General features: G+C 40.7%; 1 protein-coding gene across 3 annotated transcripts in view; it reads right to left on the bottom strand.

Annotated features, from left to right (window-relative positions):
• Positions 1–4,272: 4,272 nt before the first annotated feature.
• The window catches only part of PRCP (prolylcarboxypeptidase), a 51,575-nt gene continuing 38,622 nt past the window's right edge, over positions 4,273–17,225 (bottom strand). For all 3 annotated transcript variants that reach the window (XM_084768056.1, XM_084768057.1, XM_084768055.1), the window contains exons 7-9: positions 11,540–11,704; positions 10,649–10,836; positions 4,273–5,257 (exon numbers count right to left, since the gene is read on the bottom strand). In XM_084768056.1, the coding sequence (XP_084624182.1) occupies positions 5,041–5,257; positions 10,649–10,836; positions 11,540–11,704 (570 nt within the window). In that variant the 3' untranslated portion in view covers positions 4,273–5,040. The remainder of the gene's footprint in view (positions 5,258–10,648; positions 10,837–11,539; positions 11,705–17,225) is intronic.

Below are 17,225 nucleotides of genomic sequence, written 5' to 3'. Positions count from 1 at the left end.
TGGGCCCTGGGGTCCTCCGCAAACTGTGGCAACAGCCAAGGAAAAAATAGGCAGTAAAAACCTTGAACCCCTACCCGGACTAGCCGATGGACATTCTCCACTGTTGAGTGGAGAAGAAGATCTAACTCTCACACAAACTCTGGTGCCCCATATTTGATCATGTCCCTTGGATGGAGATGCCTGGTGGCACTCAGAGGAAAGATAATAGGTCACCAAGGAGAGACTTGATACCGTATGAGCATATTCAGGGGGAGGAGATCCCCCTCAGACACAGACATAGGGGAGGGGAGTGGGGGGGGAAGTGGGAGGAAGGGAGGGATGGGAGGATACATGGGATGGGCTAACAACTGAGATGTAATATGTATAAATTAATAAAAATGTATTTAAAAAAAAAAAAAGATGTGTCCATTGTATCCTAGGAGGCTCCCATCCTCAAAGGCTTAGAACTGACAATTGAGAGCATATTCTGATTCTGTACCATAAAGACAGCAACCATCCCAACTTCACTGCACACATTTTCTTGAAAACATAGCCACTCTCCCAGAACTTAGGGGCAGAGGCAAGAGGATCTCTGAGTTTGAGGCCAGACTGCTCTACAGAGTGAGTTCCAGGACAGCCAGGGCTACACAGAGAAACTCTGTCTCGAAAGAAATAGAAAGAAAGAAAGAAAGAAAGAAAGAAAGAAAGAAAGAAAGAAAGAAAGAAAGAAAGAAAGAAAGAAAAAATAAGCTAAAAATTAGGTGATTAATCAAACACTGTACTTACCTTTCCACAAAAGTCTGAGATTATAAGATGTGCATGTTACTTTTTTCAATGCTGTGAAAAGACATCCAACAAAAGCAACAAAAAGAGGGAGGGATGGAGAGGAGAGGGAAGGGAAGGAGGGAGGGAGGGAAGGTTTGCTTTGGCCAGTTTGAAGGTACAGCCTATCCTGGGGAGGAAGGTGAGGCCCTTGCTCACAAACAGAAAGCAGAGAGACAGGTATCCGTGCTCACCTGAATTTCTTTTTAATCCAGCTCCAGGACCCATGGGATGGTGCCATCCACATTCAGGTTGTGTCCTGCCTCTTTAGTTAAACCTTTCTGGAAAGACCCTCATGAACACACTCAGTGCTGCGTTTCCATGGTGATTATGAACTGATCACATTGACAGTACCTCTTAACATCACACCCTAGCCCTAGATGTCCACACAATCAGTCACAAACTGCTCCACATTGCTCCCCACACAAGGGCTTCTCTGGCAAACCTTGTTGTTGCGTCCTGGACTACCTTTTCTCCTGAGTACTTAGTACACTTACCACTCTACCCTGGAACCTACCTGTGCTCACCTCCTTTAGGAATTCTTTCTTAACTTGGGATGCACTATGGGCAAGTTTAGATTGTGAAGTTACAGATTCTACTGGCCTACCACTTACTGGCTATGACGCTGGGAGAAAGTGGCTGTGCCTCAGCAGCAGCAGCAGCTGTGAAATGGATGAGATTGAATGCAGAAAGTCAAATAAAGTGTTCAGTTCCACCCCTCATAAACAATAAACACTATCCTAAGGCTTAGCTATTATTACTAGTGACCCAAAATATATTAATCATCTGCAATATGAATTTCTCAAGAATATTTTGTACCTCCTTACAAGACTATGACCCTGTTAAATTTCAATTACAAGTCTGTTTCCCATATCTGTGCATTTTTCCCAGCTTATAAGTACTCAAAGTATTGTTGCATTAAATTACACACCTAGGAGGAAAGTGTACGTCTAGAATAAGAATTTGAAATTTTAAATGAAAATGAAAAGGCACACATGGTGTATGTGAATGCTATAAAATAATTGTCACAGCTTCCTGTTCATTCCCCATCTTAATTCTCAAAATTAACTCTTCTGACAGGTTTTAACACTAGCTTATAAATGAGAGAACCAACATTTAGCTCTGACCCAGTCACTGAGCAATTTGACAAGTTCACCGCTCTGTCATTTTTCCTTCTTCATTTGCCCTAACAAGGAGTCAGAAGCTAAGCCTTTCTTCCAACTCAAGTGTGTGAATGTAAATGTCCCACTCTTGATAACAGTGCTCTCCAAGACGCCATTCCTCAAGGTGACCACAGTCCTCACTTCCAGAAAAGCCCAGGGAAAAAAGCCACCATGTACCTTGTGCTCTGTCCACAGGGCTCAGAAGAGACAGGTCTCTGTTGGTGCTTTGGGTATCTCCAGGCTTCTCCTGTGGCTTTGTGCAGCTGAGAAGGTGAAGCATAAAGCTATCAAACGCTGCTAACAGTCCCTTTCTCTGGAAGCAGGCATTTACAGAAGAAAGAGGGACCAATAGCCTCTCAGAGCACTGTTCAGCCACATTAGAGAGGATTAAACAGATACATTCAGCTATTCTAACAGGTTTTCTTTAAGCCTTGAATACAATGCTCACACTCAGATAATCACATTAATTTTAGTATTGAAAATTTCCTTTTAGAGAAGGCACCTAAACAGCTTACCACATCCAGAGAGGGTACATATTTTATCAAGCACCACGGCAAACAAAAGAGAGTTGTATTCTCATGTTTCCCTTATTCAGGGAGAAAGTGGGGAGGGAAAAGGAGAGAGAAGAGAGATCAAGGTAGACGTGATTTTGCAAATGCCCAAAGGCCACATAGCCAGTTCCTCTACAAACAGAGACCTGAAGACTGAAAACTCCCTCAGTATGAAGGCAAACAAAAGCAGAAGGCAAGGCAGAGGCTGAGACGGAAGGGTAAGGAGTGGGTGGAAACAGGGGCATTTGCCTTTCTGCTGCAGGAAAATTGCATTTGGACCCAAGGAAAAGTAAAATAGCTCAACCCTGGGATTATACAACTCCTGCTGACAGCTCTGCGGCCAGGGTTGTGATGTCTTGGCTCTATGGACATGCTAAAGAAGTTCTCTAAATTTACTTATTTCACTTGATCCAAGGGAGTTAAGGTAACAAAAGATAAATAAAAAAGTCACTCCAGTTAGAGTGTTAAAGTAGCCATGTTATTAATTATAAAGCTATTTTAAATATTTTTTGCTTGCTTGTGGGGTCTCTCTTTGTTGCCTATAATGGCTTTGAAATCCTGGGAAATGTTCTCTTCCCGCCTGAGCCTCCTGAGTACCAGGGCTTACATGTGGGCTCACCATGCCCACAAATAAAGATTTAATAGGACTTGTTTTGTATTTCATTCTCTTTCAAGTTAAAATTAAACGTAAGAACATTTAAGTTGGGCTAATATCAGTTAAGGCTGTTGTTATACACATAAAAATGTACAGAAGTAGAATCAAATTATACTTACATAAAACATTTTTTTGCAATTTATTTCTTCAGAAAAATGCAATTTCAACTTTATCTAACAGCTAATTCAATACAAAATGTCAAAGTATCTTAAAGCTTCCAAATTAGTAACAAAGATTTTGTGAAAACAGCCTAAAATAATGTCCTCCATTAAACTTTTGCCAAGCCTAAAGATGAGCTGAACAAGGACGACACCAAAGTGAATGGGGAAAGCCCACGAGGCGCTGACCTGTGGAAAGAACTCCAGGCAACTACAGAAGACTGAAAGCTGGAGTAATCGCTTTCCCCAGGGATGAACACATCAACTGGTTACTCAATACCAAATAGTCAACCTTGAAAATATTCATCAAAGTAACATACAGATTGTGCAGGTTGCATTTAGGAATATATATGTATGTAATAACAATGTATTAAAAAGAAGTGATGAATTTGAAAAAGAGCAAAGAGGAGTATATGGGACAGGTTGGAGGGAGGAAAGCAAAAAAGAGAAATTTAACTATATTAATCTCAAAAAAAAGTATAAAAGAAAACCTTCCCAAAGGTCTAGAAATAGTTTTTTTTAAAGCAAGAAATATTTCCAAACCATGGTAAGAACATGACTGAGAAAACAATAAGAAACCAGGAAGAAGAGGCTTTTCTGCACACAAGAAACTGTAAGTCACTTTGTGTTTCTGAAAGGTTCGCATGTAACCTTATTTCCTATCCTAGAAAAGCCCCGTGGCAGAAGGTCTCAGGGTAAGAGCTACTTGAAAGTTCCAACACCTTGGAAATGGGAAGGCTCCTCCATTAATTAATGTCAAATACGCTGCCTGCACGAATTCCTCTGCCTGTCTTCTGGAAGCCGCACAGGAAAGTCCCCACGCACCTGCTGCTTGGCTTCCTGACGCTTAAGGCTTTAAGGACACCAGTAACCATGAACAGAGCAGAACATTTCTTTACAAAATGAACATAAATACATCCTACTTTTTCAATAGCTGAGCTCTCAATTTTTAGAAGATTTTTATTAACAGAATTTGTTCGGTTTTAAAGTAAAAAAAACACTTTTCCTAAATAGGCAAGTTTTAGGAAAGCCGGATCACCACAAAACTGACCTCAGAAACAAAGAGAAACAAAGCAGGAGAGGGCCAGAGGGTGGCAGCACCACAGTGGCAAATATCCCAGAACTAAGGAGAGCTGCCAAGCGGGAAAGAGAACAAGAAAGGACTTTCTGAAAGCAGCCAGCCCAGGCACACTGCCTCCCCCACAGCTGGAGGGAGACTGAGCAACACACAGGTAGGTCTGCTGTGGTCTTTATTACAGCACACTCAGAGTCAAGCATTGAGCGCAAAGGAAGCGGCCCCGTTTCCTGCATTGGCATCACCCGTCCTACCAGCTGCAGCTGCAGCATTTTAAATCCACCTTCTGCTTTTGCTTTCATCGCAGGAATGGGGGGACTTGCGACGAGCCAGCGAGACTTCAGCCTCAAAACCAAGGAGGCATCCCCACTTGTGAGAGACCTGCCTCTGCCCCTCTGGTGAGTGGCAGTCAGGAACCATGCCAGTGCTGATGGCATGCGAGCTGTGGCGATGACAACACAAAGGCAGTGAGTGAGGACTGAGCAGTCACCAGGGTGGGATGGCTGCACCCAACCCCGTCACTCTCTTTTGTCTCAACTTTGGCCCAAAAAACGATAAAAGAGGGAACACAATTACATACAGAATGAGTGGGAATGTGGGTATAGCAAACATAAAAAAAAAAAGTAAAGTAAGTTGCTCAGGACTGCCATTTGGCATTACTATAGAAATCTGCAATCCATTTCTTCATGTGTTTAACCTCCAGTGAGCGAGATAACAACACAGAGGAAGGGTCGAAGGCAGTGTGGGCTCGGAGATCCAAATGATGGGCCCCATCAGGGATGACGATAGCCACCAGGGTGTCTGAGATGTCTTTGGTTACTCCACCTCCTGACCACGGATCTAAATCACCATTGCTGAAAGTGAGGGGGAGAAGAAAAATTAATGTATTTTTATATTGTTTCCATTTTTGGATCTCATGAGCATTTGAACATTATCACTGTCAAGGTCTCATGTATATGTATATCTTAATTTTCCCTGAGTATATCTAGGAATAGAATTTCTGAGATATGTGATATCACTTAATTACTTCAAGAACTGCCAAACAATCTTCCAAACTGGCTTCACCATTTTATACTTTCATTAGCAACACAGGATTTGGACCATTTCCATTGTGGATTTGGTGGTGTGATTAAAGGAGGGCATTACCACTGGGTGACATGTCAGTCTTTGCCAGGAGCCATGCATACAGAAAGGGCCTGTGGCAAGCGAGTGAGCGCCCTGCCACTCCCATGCTTGCCACGGCTATATCTCTCAGATATTTGTGGGGCGTAGAGAAACCCTCACTGCCTATGCTCTGCTGTAACAACTTCCCTCTGGGGGGGCAGACTTTCTGAAGAATCCATAGGAATATGATTTTATAATTATTCTATAGAATTCCTAATTTAAGTAACTTTAAACCCTCCTGCAGAATATATTGGGCCTGAAGGCTGAAGATGATGATCCACTATTATAAAGAGTTTTGGGTGACTGTTCAGGCGGCAAACCGTCTCTGTCATCTTCTCATTTTGTAAGTTGCTAATCTGCACTTCTGGTTTACTCAGGTAATTAAGTTTTATTCCTTCTCAAGTCTCTGATGGGGCTGAAGACCAGATAGTTTGCTTTACAATTAAGCTTAGTTGTCTAGGCGTTAAGATGTTTTTAGGTCTAGATAGATGTTTTAAGTTGATAGAGATGAGATATGATAGATATTGATTTTCATTTTGAATTTTAGACTCACCAAGATAGGAAAGATGTTTTCTTCAAGGCTACCAAATACAAATAGCTAAGACACTATGAATGTAACATTTTTATAATTCTTGGTTGTTTTGTGGTTCTTCTTGTTGTATGCAGTTTATTTTATTTATGTGTAACAATATAGATGTATATGTTTTAAAAAAAGAAATATAATTTAAAAATCGCAGAGAAAAAAACCCTCCTGCAGAATAGCAAAAGCTGCTAGGAACTCTGTAAATCTTCTTGTGTCAAGCACATAAATTACACTAGGAAGAACAGGTTGGAGACAGATTTATGACCAAAGACAAACATTCACCCTAGACTGGAAACGAAGTCTCAGTATGCATCATGATAGATAACCAATAGCAGAAAATCGATAATTAACTAATTATGGAATGAAAGACAGATAGAAGTCAGTGCTGCCACTTTCTGAGGTAAATAGCTGCTGAGTAATTAGCATGGCCAACTCTGCATACACCTTTCCACAGTTTTCCCCCTGGCCTGTCAAAGCTGTACTTTGGCAAGTCTTCACTGTGGTCTTGATTCTCATGTTCACCTCTATTAGTATTTATCACCTTCTCATATATAATTAGGCCACATGGATATATTATTTGAAATGCTTTCTATTAAGAGAATCACTTTTTCCCCTTGTTTGGAAACAGAGTCTGATTCTAGTCTAAGCTGGTCTAGAACTCACTATGTAGCCACATTGGTGTCAAACTTGTAGCAGTCCTCCTGCTGGAATCTACAGGAGTGAGCCACTACACCTGGCTTCTGACCTATTTTTAACTTCGTCATGTATCTTTTTGTTTTCAAGGTTAATAATTCATTCTCATTAGGCACAGTGGTGCACACCCGCAATCGCAGTGCTGGGAAAGCGATGCGAGGGGACTACAAAGGACACCCTTTTAAAATTTTTATTTTTTTCTATTATTTTCTTTTAGCATTTTAAGAAGCATATAGAATATTAGGTTTCATTGTGGCATTTGCAATAATATTTGTTTTTGTTGATTCTCAGCTGCCTTTTCTTCCCAAGCCCTCAATCCTCCTCGCACCCTTCTGTCCTCTAGAACATTCTTCTTACTCTCAAGTCTCATGTGTCATATCATCCACCTCCTGTTTCCTTAGCACCTTTTCTCCCACTGTTGTCAACTAGTTTCAGGAGGGTCAGCCACAGTAAACCAAACCAATCAAAAAAATCAATTGACTATTATATATAAAGGTCAATTTTTGGGTTGTCAGTTCTCTCTCACTGATTATATTTGATATTATATTAGATAGATACATGTCTAATATTAAGCCAGCATTACAATATCCTGGAAACTGTTGCTTTAATATGTTTGAAACCATGAAGTTTAAGTCTTCTCTCACATTTCAATACTGTTTTGACTATTCTGTGTCTCTTGTATTTCTATAGGAATTTCAACAAGAGTTTATTAAGATTCTGTTGCCAAACAAAAACAAAATAAAACAAAACAAACTAACAAAAATGCCATCTGGGGTTTTGATGGGACTATAACAGAAGAAATTCGAGGAACGCTCATTTGTAGTGAATGCTTGCAATATTATGGCACGCTGGATACATTTCAACTATACCTTGGGTGCTCAGCCACATTTGACAGTTTTCATTTTATACCTCCTCATTACTCTTTGGGGTTGACCCAGATAGCTGTCCTATACAACTGGTCCCTGGTTACTATGGGACAGCTGGAGTCACTCTGCTGGACTGGCCCACTGACTCACACATCCAGAAGGGACTATGCCACAGTGACTACTCCTCTAGAACTCAATGCATATTTGCTTTAAGCCACAGTTAAAACATCCCATGGAACATTCATTGGGATAATATAACGACCCTAACAAAGGTATCAGCCCTCAACCTCTCTCTCTCTCTCCCTCTCTCTCTCCCTCTCTCTCTCCCTCCCTCCCTCCCTCTGACCCCCACTCCCTACCTGTACTCCCTGACCTCCATTGTGCAGATTTCAGAGATGCCATACAAATCCCAATTCTAGAAGTACTAAAATTACTCTTAAACTTTCACACTGTTGCTGTCACTGAAAACTACCTGTGTACATAAACCCCTGTGGGTGTTTTCCTCTCTGGTTTTTTGGTGGCTGTTAGGGACAGTGACCAGGTAAAATAATAGAAAGATTCAAAGAGGTTCATTTAAAACACTGTCTTTAAAATGTTATTGCTGGGCATGGTTACACACACCTGCAGCCCCAGCACTGGAGGGGTAGAAGAAGGAGGGTCAGGAATTCCGGGTCTTCCTTAGCTACTTAAGGAGTTCAGTGTCAGCTTAGACTACATGAAACATTGTGTCAAAAAAAAAAAAAAAAAAAAAAGAGTGTTATCTTTCTCAACATGAGAGCATGAAATCTCTTTCTATTCCAAGGAAAATACACAGATAAGAGTTGAGAGATGTACTAATCTACGGGTATAATGACAAGTTACCTGGAGTTGGTTTAATATGATGCCTATTTAGCAGCATGACAGTAGTAGGTTCTTCCACAGGGTCTACGGTCTGTTGACTATGGGTTCTTAGCTCATAATGGTGCTGGCTATGGGTTTCCCCTTGTGGAGCTAGTCTCAAATCCCATGAGAAAGTAACTCCCATAATATTGTGCCACCATTGCACCATTGGATATGTCTTGCCTGGCCAGTCATTGCAGCTCACAGGTTTCATAACTGGATATGATTCATGATTTTTTTTCTTCCTCTAGTAGCTTGCACAACATCTTCCAGCACTATGAAAGCTCGCCAGTAGGGATGAAGGTTCCAGGTCCATACTACTGAATTCTGCCATGTTCTATGACTCAAGTATGTCGTATCTTACCATCAAGTTCTAGATGGTAACCAAGAGCAATGGCAACTGTCTGTAATGTGTGGGGCTCAACAGCACCTCACCAACAACTCCAAAATAAATAACTCATTCCTGGCACTGGTCTTTTATCAGTTAGTCTTTGATGTCTACTAAGGGTATTAGCCTGATTATAGGAAAACTCTATTTTAAATGTCTATCTATCTATGTCGTGTGTATATGTGAATGTGTGTGTGTGCGCGCGCGTGTGCGTGCACGCATGAGTACCTTTAGCTGTGCATAGCAGTGAAAAGAACAATGAACAAATCCAAATTTTACATCCTTACTACCTGCAGAATTTTCAGTAAAAGCCTATGATAGCCTCAATTCACAAATGCACGATAGAAAAGAAACAAATTTTTACAAAGATTGAGAGACCCAAACCAAACAATATATGTGGCACAAACTATATATACTACATATACAAAGCATTAATTCAACTAACATGCATATATGTGTGTTGTGGTGTGTGTGTGTGTGTGTGTGTGTGTGTGTGTGTATACACATGTGTGTGTGTGAGCATGAATCTCAGTATGTGCAGGGAGCAGAAGTCACTTTTGGGTGTGTTCTATTCCTCTCCTTGCTTTTTGGAGATGGTCTCTCTCATTGAACCTGGAGTTAACCATTTTGGCTAGCCTGGCTGACCCCCAACAACTAGGGCTCCCAGCATGTGCCACACGCCAGTCTTAGCATGATGCTGAGGACCCGTATTCAGGTCCTCTTGCTCACATAGGAAATATTCCCAAGCTGAGTCATCTCTCAGTCCCATCCATCAGCTCTTTCTGGGCAAACATATAAATAAGTATTCAGTTATACTGCGTATATCTGTATTTGAAATACAATTTTAAATTCCCTGAGCTATTATTATATACTTATCTTTTTTTAAGTAGTATTTTAATTGCAACCTAGGATATAATTATAGGGCAAAATACATGCTTTTGTTTGCTTGTTTGTTTTTATTACTCCCATGCCAATTAGGAGTCACAATTTTCCTCTACAGGAAATTTAAGTATATAGATTTCTTTTTATTTTACTTTTCATTATTCCATTTAAAAAAACTCAACCCAGACAGGAAATGCTCCATTATTTGCAAAACAAAAAAGTCCCTGCAGCCACGTGATGAACAAGCTGCCTCTGATTTAAAAGGTCATCTGAAGCACTTGGTGACTTAGCAACAGTGTTTGGCACTGCTGAGAGACCTATCCTGCACGAGGACCTGTGTAAGCTATGCCAGCCATTGGGAAATCTAAAAAGTAAAATAAAATATCGCTTTCCTGGGAGACTCCAGGTAGCTAGGTAAAATCCCCAACAACCAGCCTCACTTAATCACTGACCATAGTTGATTTGTCTGAGAAATGATGTTAGTTCTTCATGGAGCCCCTTCTGAATCACCATTGGTGAAACAGTCTATGGGTTTTAGAAAATGCAAATCCTCCCAAGAAAACCACTGTACAATGAAAAGAACTGCCACAGACAGGCTGTAACAGCTACTATTTATTGAGGCCTCAGCTCCCCAACAAGTGTTTGCTGACCACCTACCTTGTGTCGGGAGCCCAATAGCAAAGTGGAACAGCATCACTATTGTATTCTATGCTACTTTTATTACCTAGCACTCTCCTATTTCTATTTTCTCAGCCATTTTGCAAGTGACTCCATCAAACAGCAAACTCACCTGAAAACAATGTTTGAGTGTGAACTGATGTTTTTGCCACCATACAAGGTAGTCATCCAATGAGGCCGTGGCTTCACACCCCACTGGTTAAAACAATCATCGGAAAACTTCTCCAAATCCCACAGAGAAGGTTCAAACATGTCACCAACACCATTAGTACAAAAGGGCATGACCATTTCTGTGCAAGCCTAAAGAGCAAAATGAGAAAAGAAACAAAGGGAAAATGAGGTGAACAGAGGTAAATTATGCAAGGTCACTCAGCTGCTGAGTCTCAGAGTAGGGTCTGAACTTGTAATCAAATCGGCTTCGGCCCTCTACCCGACTCCACTCCCAACTTCTCTGCCACACAACCCGTATTTCTTATAGAAAGACACAGCCGAGAAGTCACAGAAGTTAGTACAGTAGTTTTTTTTTCCCTTTCTTTTTTCTTTTGCAAAGAGTCTTCTTTCATATCTTTGATCATATTTAACTGTCAAGAAAACCCTGCGAGTCTTACTGTGCAGGTGCAGGAGTGGAGACTCAGAGCCACGTTAGACTCTCCTCTCCTATGTCTACCCAATGCCTCTGTTCCAGGACTTGTCAAGGTCTAGTATACTGTTACTTTATCCAGATTTCTCACCAGGCTATATTTTATGGCAATGTCATATAAATTATTTATTTTTATATCTTTGAAATATAAGAGATTGTGATCAATGATATATTTGCTGATGACTAAATATGGGGAGAAAGAAAGGAAAGAATTAAGGAGAAAGAAGGTGGGGAGGGTCATGTGGCAACTTCACAGTGGCCAGACTTGGATGCAGGTTAGGAAGCCAAATGCCAGGTAATAAGTTACAGTGCAATCGTGTCAGTAAGGAGCACACTGAGCTCAGGGAAATCACGCATCCTCACCTGGAAGCTCCAGCCCACAGCTCCGAGGCTGCTGGTAGCTGTTTGTGACATATTCAGGCATTTCGCTTGGCCTGAGTAATTATAATATACATTCAGAGCTTGGAAAATATTTTGCATCAGCACTGTGTCGGACACATTAGGAAGTTTCAAATACTGGCACACTACCTAAGAGATAAGCATAGGAAGAGTCAAAGATGATTAGACAATTAGTTTAGTATCAGAGGAAATGCTATCTCAATTTTTTTTTATCATAAAATGTTGATAAACATCTTAATGTATTGCTTTAAAAAAAATCTATTTCTCCTGGGCATGGTGGCACATGCCTGTCATCACTGCTCTGAGGAGGCAGAGGCAAGCAGATCGCCATGAATTTGAAGCCAGGCTGGTCTATGAAGCAAGTCCATCCCAGCCAAGGCTACACAGAGAAACCCTGTCTGGAAAAAAAAAATTCTATTTCTGAGGAATAATGTCCTCTTTCAAAGAAAAGAACCTTTAACTTTTTCTGTAGGGTGGTGGACTCAGTCAGCCACCTGCACGGTCTGCCAAGTGCTCTCCCCCTAGTCTAGCTCCTTTCTCACGGCCTTCGCTCCAGGGTCCAGCAAAACCATTCGTCACACACCATGCTCTTTCCACTCTTTCCCTCTCTCCTCAAACCTCTTTTCCCACTCCCTAAATCTATGAGTGGCTAGCCAATTCATCCTTACAACACCCACCTCTAACTTCTCCTCCTTTCTGAGGTTTCCCAGCCTGGAAGAGCTAAAGCACTCCCCTCTCGGTGCTCCACCACACTCTGTACCTATTCTTGTTTTGGTTTGGTTTGGTTTGGTTTTTTGGCCTTTTGAGACAGGGTTTTGGCTGTCCCAGACTAATTTTGTAGAGCAGGCTGGCCTCGAACTCACATCGATCCACCTGCCTCTGCCTCCCGAGTGTGGGGTTTAAGGCGTGCGCCACCTCCGGCCAGCTCTGTACCTATTCGTATCGCAGCCTCTAGAATACTGTCCTGCATGCATCTGATTTCAGAACATCTCCCTCACTGGTCAGCAAAGTCTCTAATAACTAAATCTTTGCTGAATGAAGGACTATATTTTCATAAGAATGCAAAATTTGTTTGTGCATGCATGTGGGTATACATGTGTATATGTATGTGTATATGTGTATATGTATATATGTACATGTCATTCCTTAGGTGTTTTCTACCTTATTTCACTGCCTGGGACTCACCCAGTAGAATAGGCTGGTTGGTCCTCAAACTAAGGGAGTCACCTGTCTCCATATCCCTGGCATTGGGATTACAAACCTAGGCCACTACTCACTGCTGTTTTTTTTTTTAAGACAGGATCTCGATATATAACACCCAATATTTCATCTTTTTTTTTCCTAACCTATTTTTCTGTTTCATTATCTTTCCCTTTTTTCTGATGTTTTTACATTTGTCGTTTTCCTTCTGTTCATTTTCAGTGCAATTATAGCTTCACTGTATTTTACAGTTTTTACTATTCCTTTCCTATATTCATCTACTTTTTTTCACTATTGAATAATACCTTTTCCCCCTAAAGTTTCTTTTTCCTTTTTGCCCCCATGTTTCCTTCTCTCTATACTTCGTACTTTCAGTATATTCTAAATTTTACTTATTTTTAAAAAATATTTTAATTTTCAAAATGTTGTTTCCCTTCTTGCATTCACTTAATTTTGTCTCTCCAGTGTCTTGCTTACTGCCCTTGGTCCCCCCCTCCCCCCCTTCCCTTTACCTTGCTCTTCTCATGAGGCTCTGGCCCTCCTGTCTTCCCACATGACACATTTCCCACTCCTTCATTTCCCATTCTCATATGTAGCGTTACTTTCCCTCTATCTCTTCCCTTTCTCTGTGTCTCCTTTATCTCACTCACTTGACATTTCTGCACTTACGCTAAACGACTTTTAACTTCACAGCTCATTTTAGAATAGTCTTGTCATTTTCCATTTTACCGCCATTGGTGACAAAGTGTATTTCTACATCTTGAGTGGTTTGATACAGCAGTGTGCATTCCCACCCACTGAGCCACCTCTCCAGCCCCCTTCCCCCTATCTTCAGATAGGTTCTTCAAACCAAAACGTACCAAAGTGTCCTCAGAGTTCAATCACACCACAGGTTAAATGGACTTAATATACATTTACAGAACATTACATCTGACAAATACATCTTTTCTGGGTTTCAAATCCAATCTGATGGGCTACTAAAGATTCAGAATAATTTGTTACATATTAGCAGGTCACAGTGCAATAAAACTTGAAATCACCAGCAGAAGAGACTACACAGAAACATGGAGACAGAGCACTATACTGTGGATGATGAGTGGGTCTAACACGGATTGCAGAGGAACTGTGTAAACACTCAGAATCAAGCAAAAAGGAAAACACATCTTAACCAGAACCCTTAACCCATTCTAGGAGGTCATAGGTATGAGTGCTAATACTTAAAACTCATAAATATCTCAAATAAATAACTTAATGACATACCCTAAGATATTAGGAAAATGAGAATATTACAAATCCAAAAGCAGCAGATAGCAAGAAATAATAAAGATCAGGACAGGAATTAATGAAATGGAGACTTAAAAAAATCCTCATGGGGGAATTGATTCTTGGGGGGAAAGTATAAGCCAGCCTGACAAAACACCTAGCCACATGAGGCGAAGAAACAATAGAGGCATTAATTAACAACACCTGAGCTGAAATGGGAACATTATTCAATATGGCAATGAAACTGGACAATCATTCGTGATGTTGACTTTCACTGTCACCTTAGTTAGATTTAGAATCACCAAGGAAACACACTTCTAGCTATGGGTGACAGTATTTCCTGAAAGGCTTCACTGAAGAGGGAAGATCCACCTAGTACCCTCCATAGGCTCAGGCCTCAGCTGAATAACAAAGAGAATGAGAGCTTCCTGGGGAGGGTCCAGTGTGACTGCAGTTGCTGCTGCTCTGTGATGGGCTGTGTCCCTGGAATATAACTGAAATACAGACTGCCTCACTTACGCTGCTCTTTACAGGTATTTAGTTACAGCAATAAGATCAGGAACTAGCACAACTCCAAAAGAAGAAATGACAATGACATATACATGTAACATGGAAGGATGAAAAAACAATGCTGAGAACAAAAGAAACAGTCTTCCTCATGGAGAAACACACCAACTGCTTTATCCAGTACCAAGTTGATCAGCCCTGAATACATCTACAGACAGTATCATTATATGAGCTGAGCAGGTTGTACTTATACATTTAGAAATACAGAGAGAGAGAGAGAGAGAGAGAGAGAGAGAGAGAGAGAGAGAGAGAGAGAGAGCGCAACAGAGTACATGAGAGGAGTTGAGGGAGAAAAGGGAAAGCATGAAATGGTTATTATAGTCTCAAAAAGTAAAATAATAATAATAAATACTGGAAAATATTAATAGTTGTTCAGTCCTGATGAAGGCATATCAACTTTTATGGAGCTATTCTTGCCAATGTTCTGTGGATTTAAAGCTTTCAAACTAAGCAAATAAAATAAAATAAAACCCCTCTGTGTGTGCTAAAGCAAGATAGAAGAGAAAAGAAGGAAGAAGGAAGGGGGTTACAAAGAGAGGAAGAATGGAAGACAAATGACCAACTAATACTTGAAAAAGTCTTGAAGTCTTTGCTCATCAAGAAAATGCAAATTTAAACTGCTTTGAGAGTTCATTTCACCCAGACAGAATAGTTATGATCAAGAGAACAAATGACAACCAGTGCTGGTGAGGCTTTCGGGAAAGGGGAGTTCTTATATACCACTAGTTAGAATATAAACTAATACAGACACTCTGCAGTTCAGTAAGCAAGCTCCTCAAAAGACTAGAACTACAGCACTACCACTCTTGGCTAAATAACTGAAAGACAGTAAGGCAACATACCACAAAGATACATGGACACATGCACATCCCTGTCATTGCTACACTACTCAGAATGTCTAGAAAATTGAACATGCCCACCAACAGAGAATGTGGTATTTACAAATAATGGGCAATTCTATCAATCCATAAAGAAAAATGAAATAGTGACACTTCAGAAAACTGTACGGAACAGGGAGTCATTTTTAAAATTTTTATGTATATTGTGTTCTGCCTGCATGTGCACCACATGCGTGCCTGATCTTAGGTGTCACGATTCCCTGAAACTAGAGTCACAGGGGATGGTAAGCTGCTGTGTGGGTACTAAGGATTGAGCCTGGGTGCTCTGGAAGAGCAGTCAGTGCTCTTAGCTGCTAAGCCATGTCTTTAGCCCCTGAACATCATGCTAAGTGTAAGAAATTAGACTAAGACAAATGCTGCATGTTTTCTCTCATTTATGGAACAAAGATTTAAAACTCTCAGGCTAGAGAGATAGCTCAGAGGTTAAGAGCACTGATTACTCTTTTAGAGGTCCTGAGTTCAATTCCCAGCAACAATATGGTGGCTCACAACCATCTAGAATGAGTTTTATTGCCCTCTTCTGGCCTGCAAGCATACATGCAGACAGAACACTGTGTACATAATACATTAAAAAGAAATATTTAAAACACTCTGTCTCTCTATGTGTGTGTGTGGCTATGTATGACTATGTGTCTTAAAATCAAAAGGGGGATCATGAGCAGAGAGGACAAGACCTTAATACAGGGGAGTAGAACTAGAGAGATGCAGAGGATGCATATGACACAAAAGCAGAAGGTATCTGTTTGGGGAAAGGACAAGGACCAGCAATAGTAGGAGAACAGAGGCTAGAAGAAAACAATGGAGGAGACAGGTGACTTAGAGCAAAAACAACGACCCTTAATAGACATGAAAAACTCAGAGTGAAACCCATTAATTTGTGTGTTAACCTAAAAACTATAGTAAGAAAAAAAAACCCACAACAATGCTATGTAAAAGCTAAGAAGAGGTTCAATGGCTTTCATGCGTACTGAGCAGTCAAATGACAGAAGGGTTTTCTATTTTCCCTTTGCCTGTGTCCTACATACCAACTCTATAGTTATTTCCCCGGGGGTATGTCGCTTCTGTTAACAGTAGACAATGTAAATGAATGTGCGAAACTCAAAAGACAAATTAAAAAGTGATAATTGAGCTGACATACAAAAAAAATGACATTTAATTTATTTGTTTCTTTGTGGAACACCCTGTACATACAATACATAACTCCAACAGAAAATAGATGCTTCATACTAACTACAAAGTTTTAATAAAGGGACTGCTAAATTAAAAGTACTTATGAACCAGACTCAGTGACACAGGCTTGGTTTTTGTTTTGTTTTGTTTTTGGGGTTTTGTGGGGTTTGTTGTTGTTGTTGTTGTTTGTTTTTATTTTTTAGGGTTTTTTTGTTTATTTGTTTTTTGAGACAGGGTTTCTCTGTGTAGCTTTGGCTGTCCTAGACTCACTTTGTAGACCAGGCTGACCTCGAACCCACATAGATCCACCTGCCTCTGCTGGGATTAAAGGCATGCGCCACCATGCCAGGCTTGACACAGGCTTGTAATCCCCGCTATTTGGGAGGCCTACCTGGAGTACTTCAAGGCCTGACCCTGTCTCAAAATAAGAAGTACAGAGAGGGCCAGTGCTTTAGATCAGTATGTGAGAAGTCCTAGGCCCACTCACTGTACTGGGTGGAGAGGTGGTACTTTTGAAACCATGCTTTCACATGACTAAGGTTTATTTCCAA

The sequence above is a fragment of the Acomys minous genome (genome assembly GCF_964271855.1).
Source record: "Acomys minous genome assembly, chromosome: 2".
Lineage (NCBI taxonomy): Eukaryota > Metazoa > Chordata > Mammalia > Rodentia > Muridae > Acomys > Acomys minous.
The sequence above is the reverse complement of the archived record's forward strand: the minus strand, read 5'-3'. Positions and strand labels throughout refer to the sequence as shown.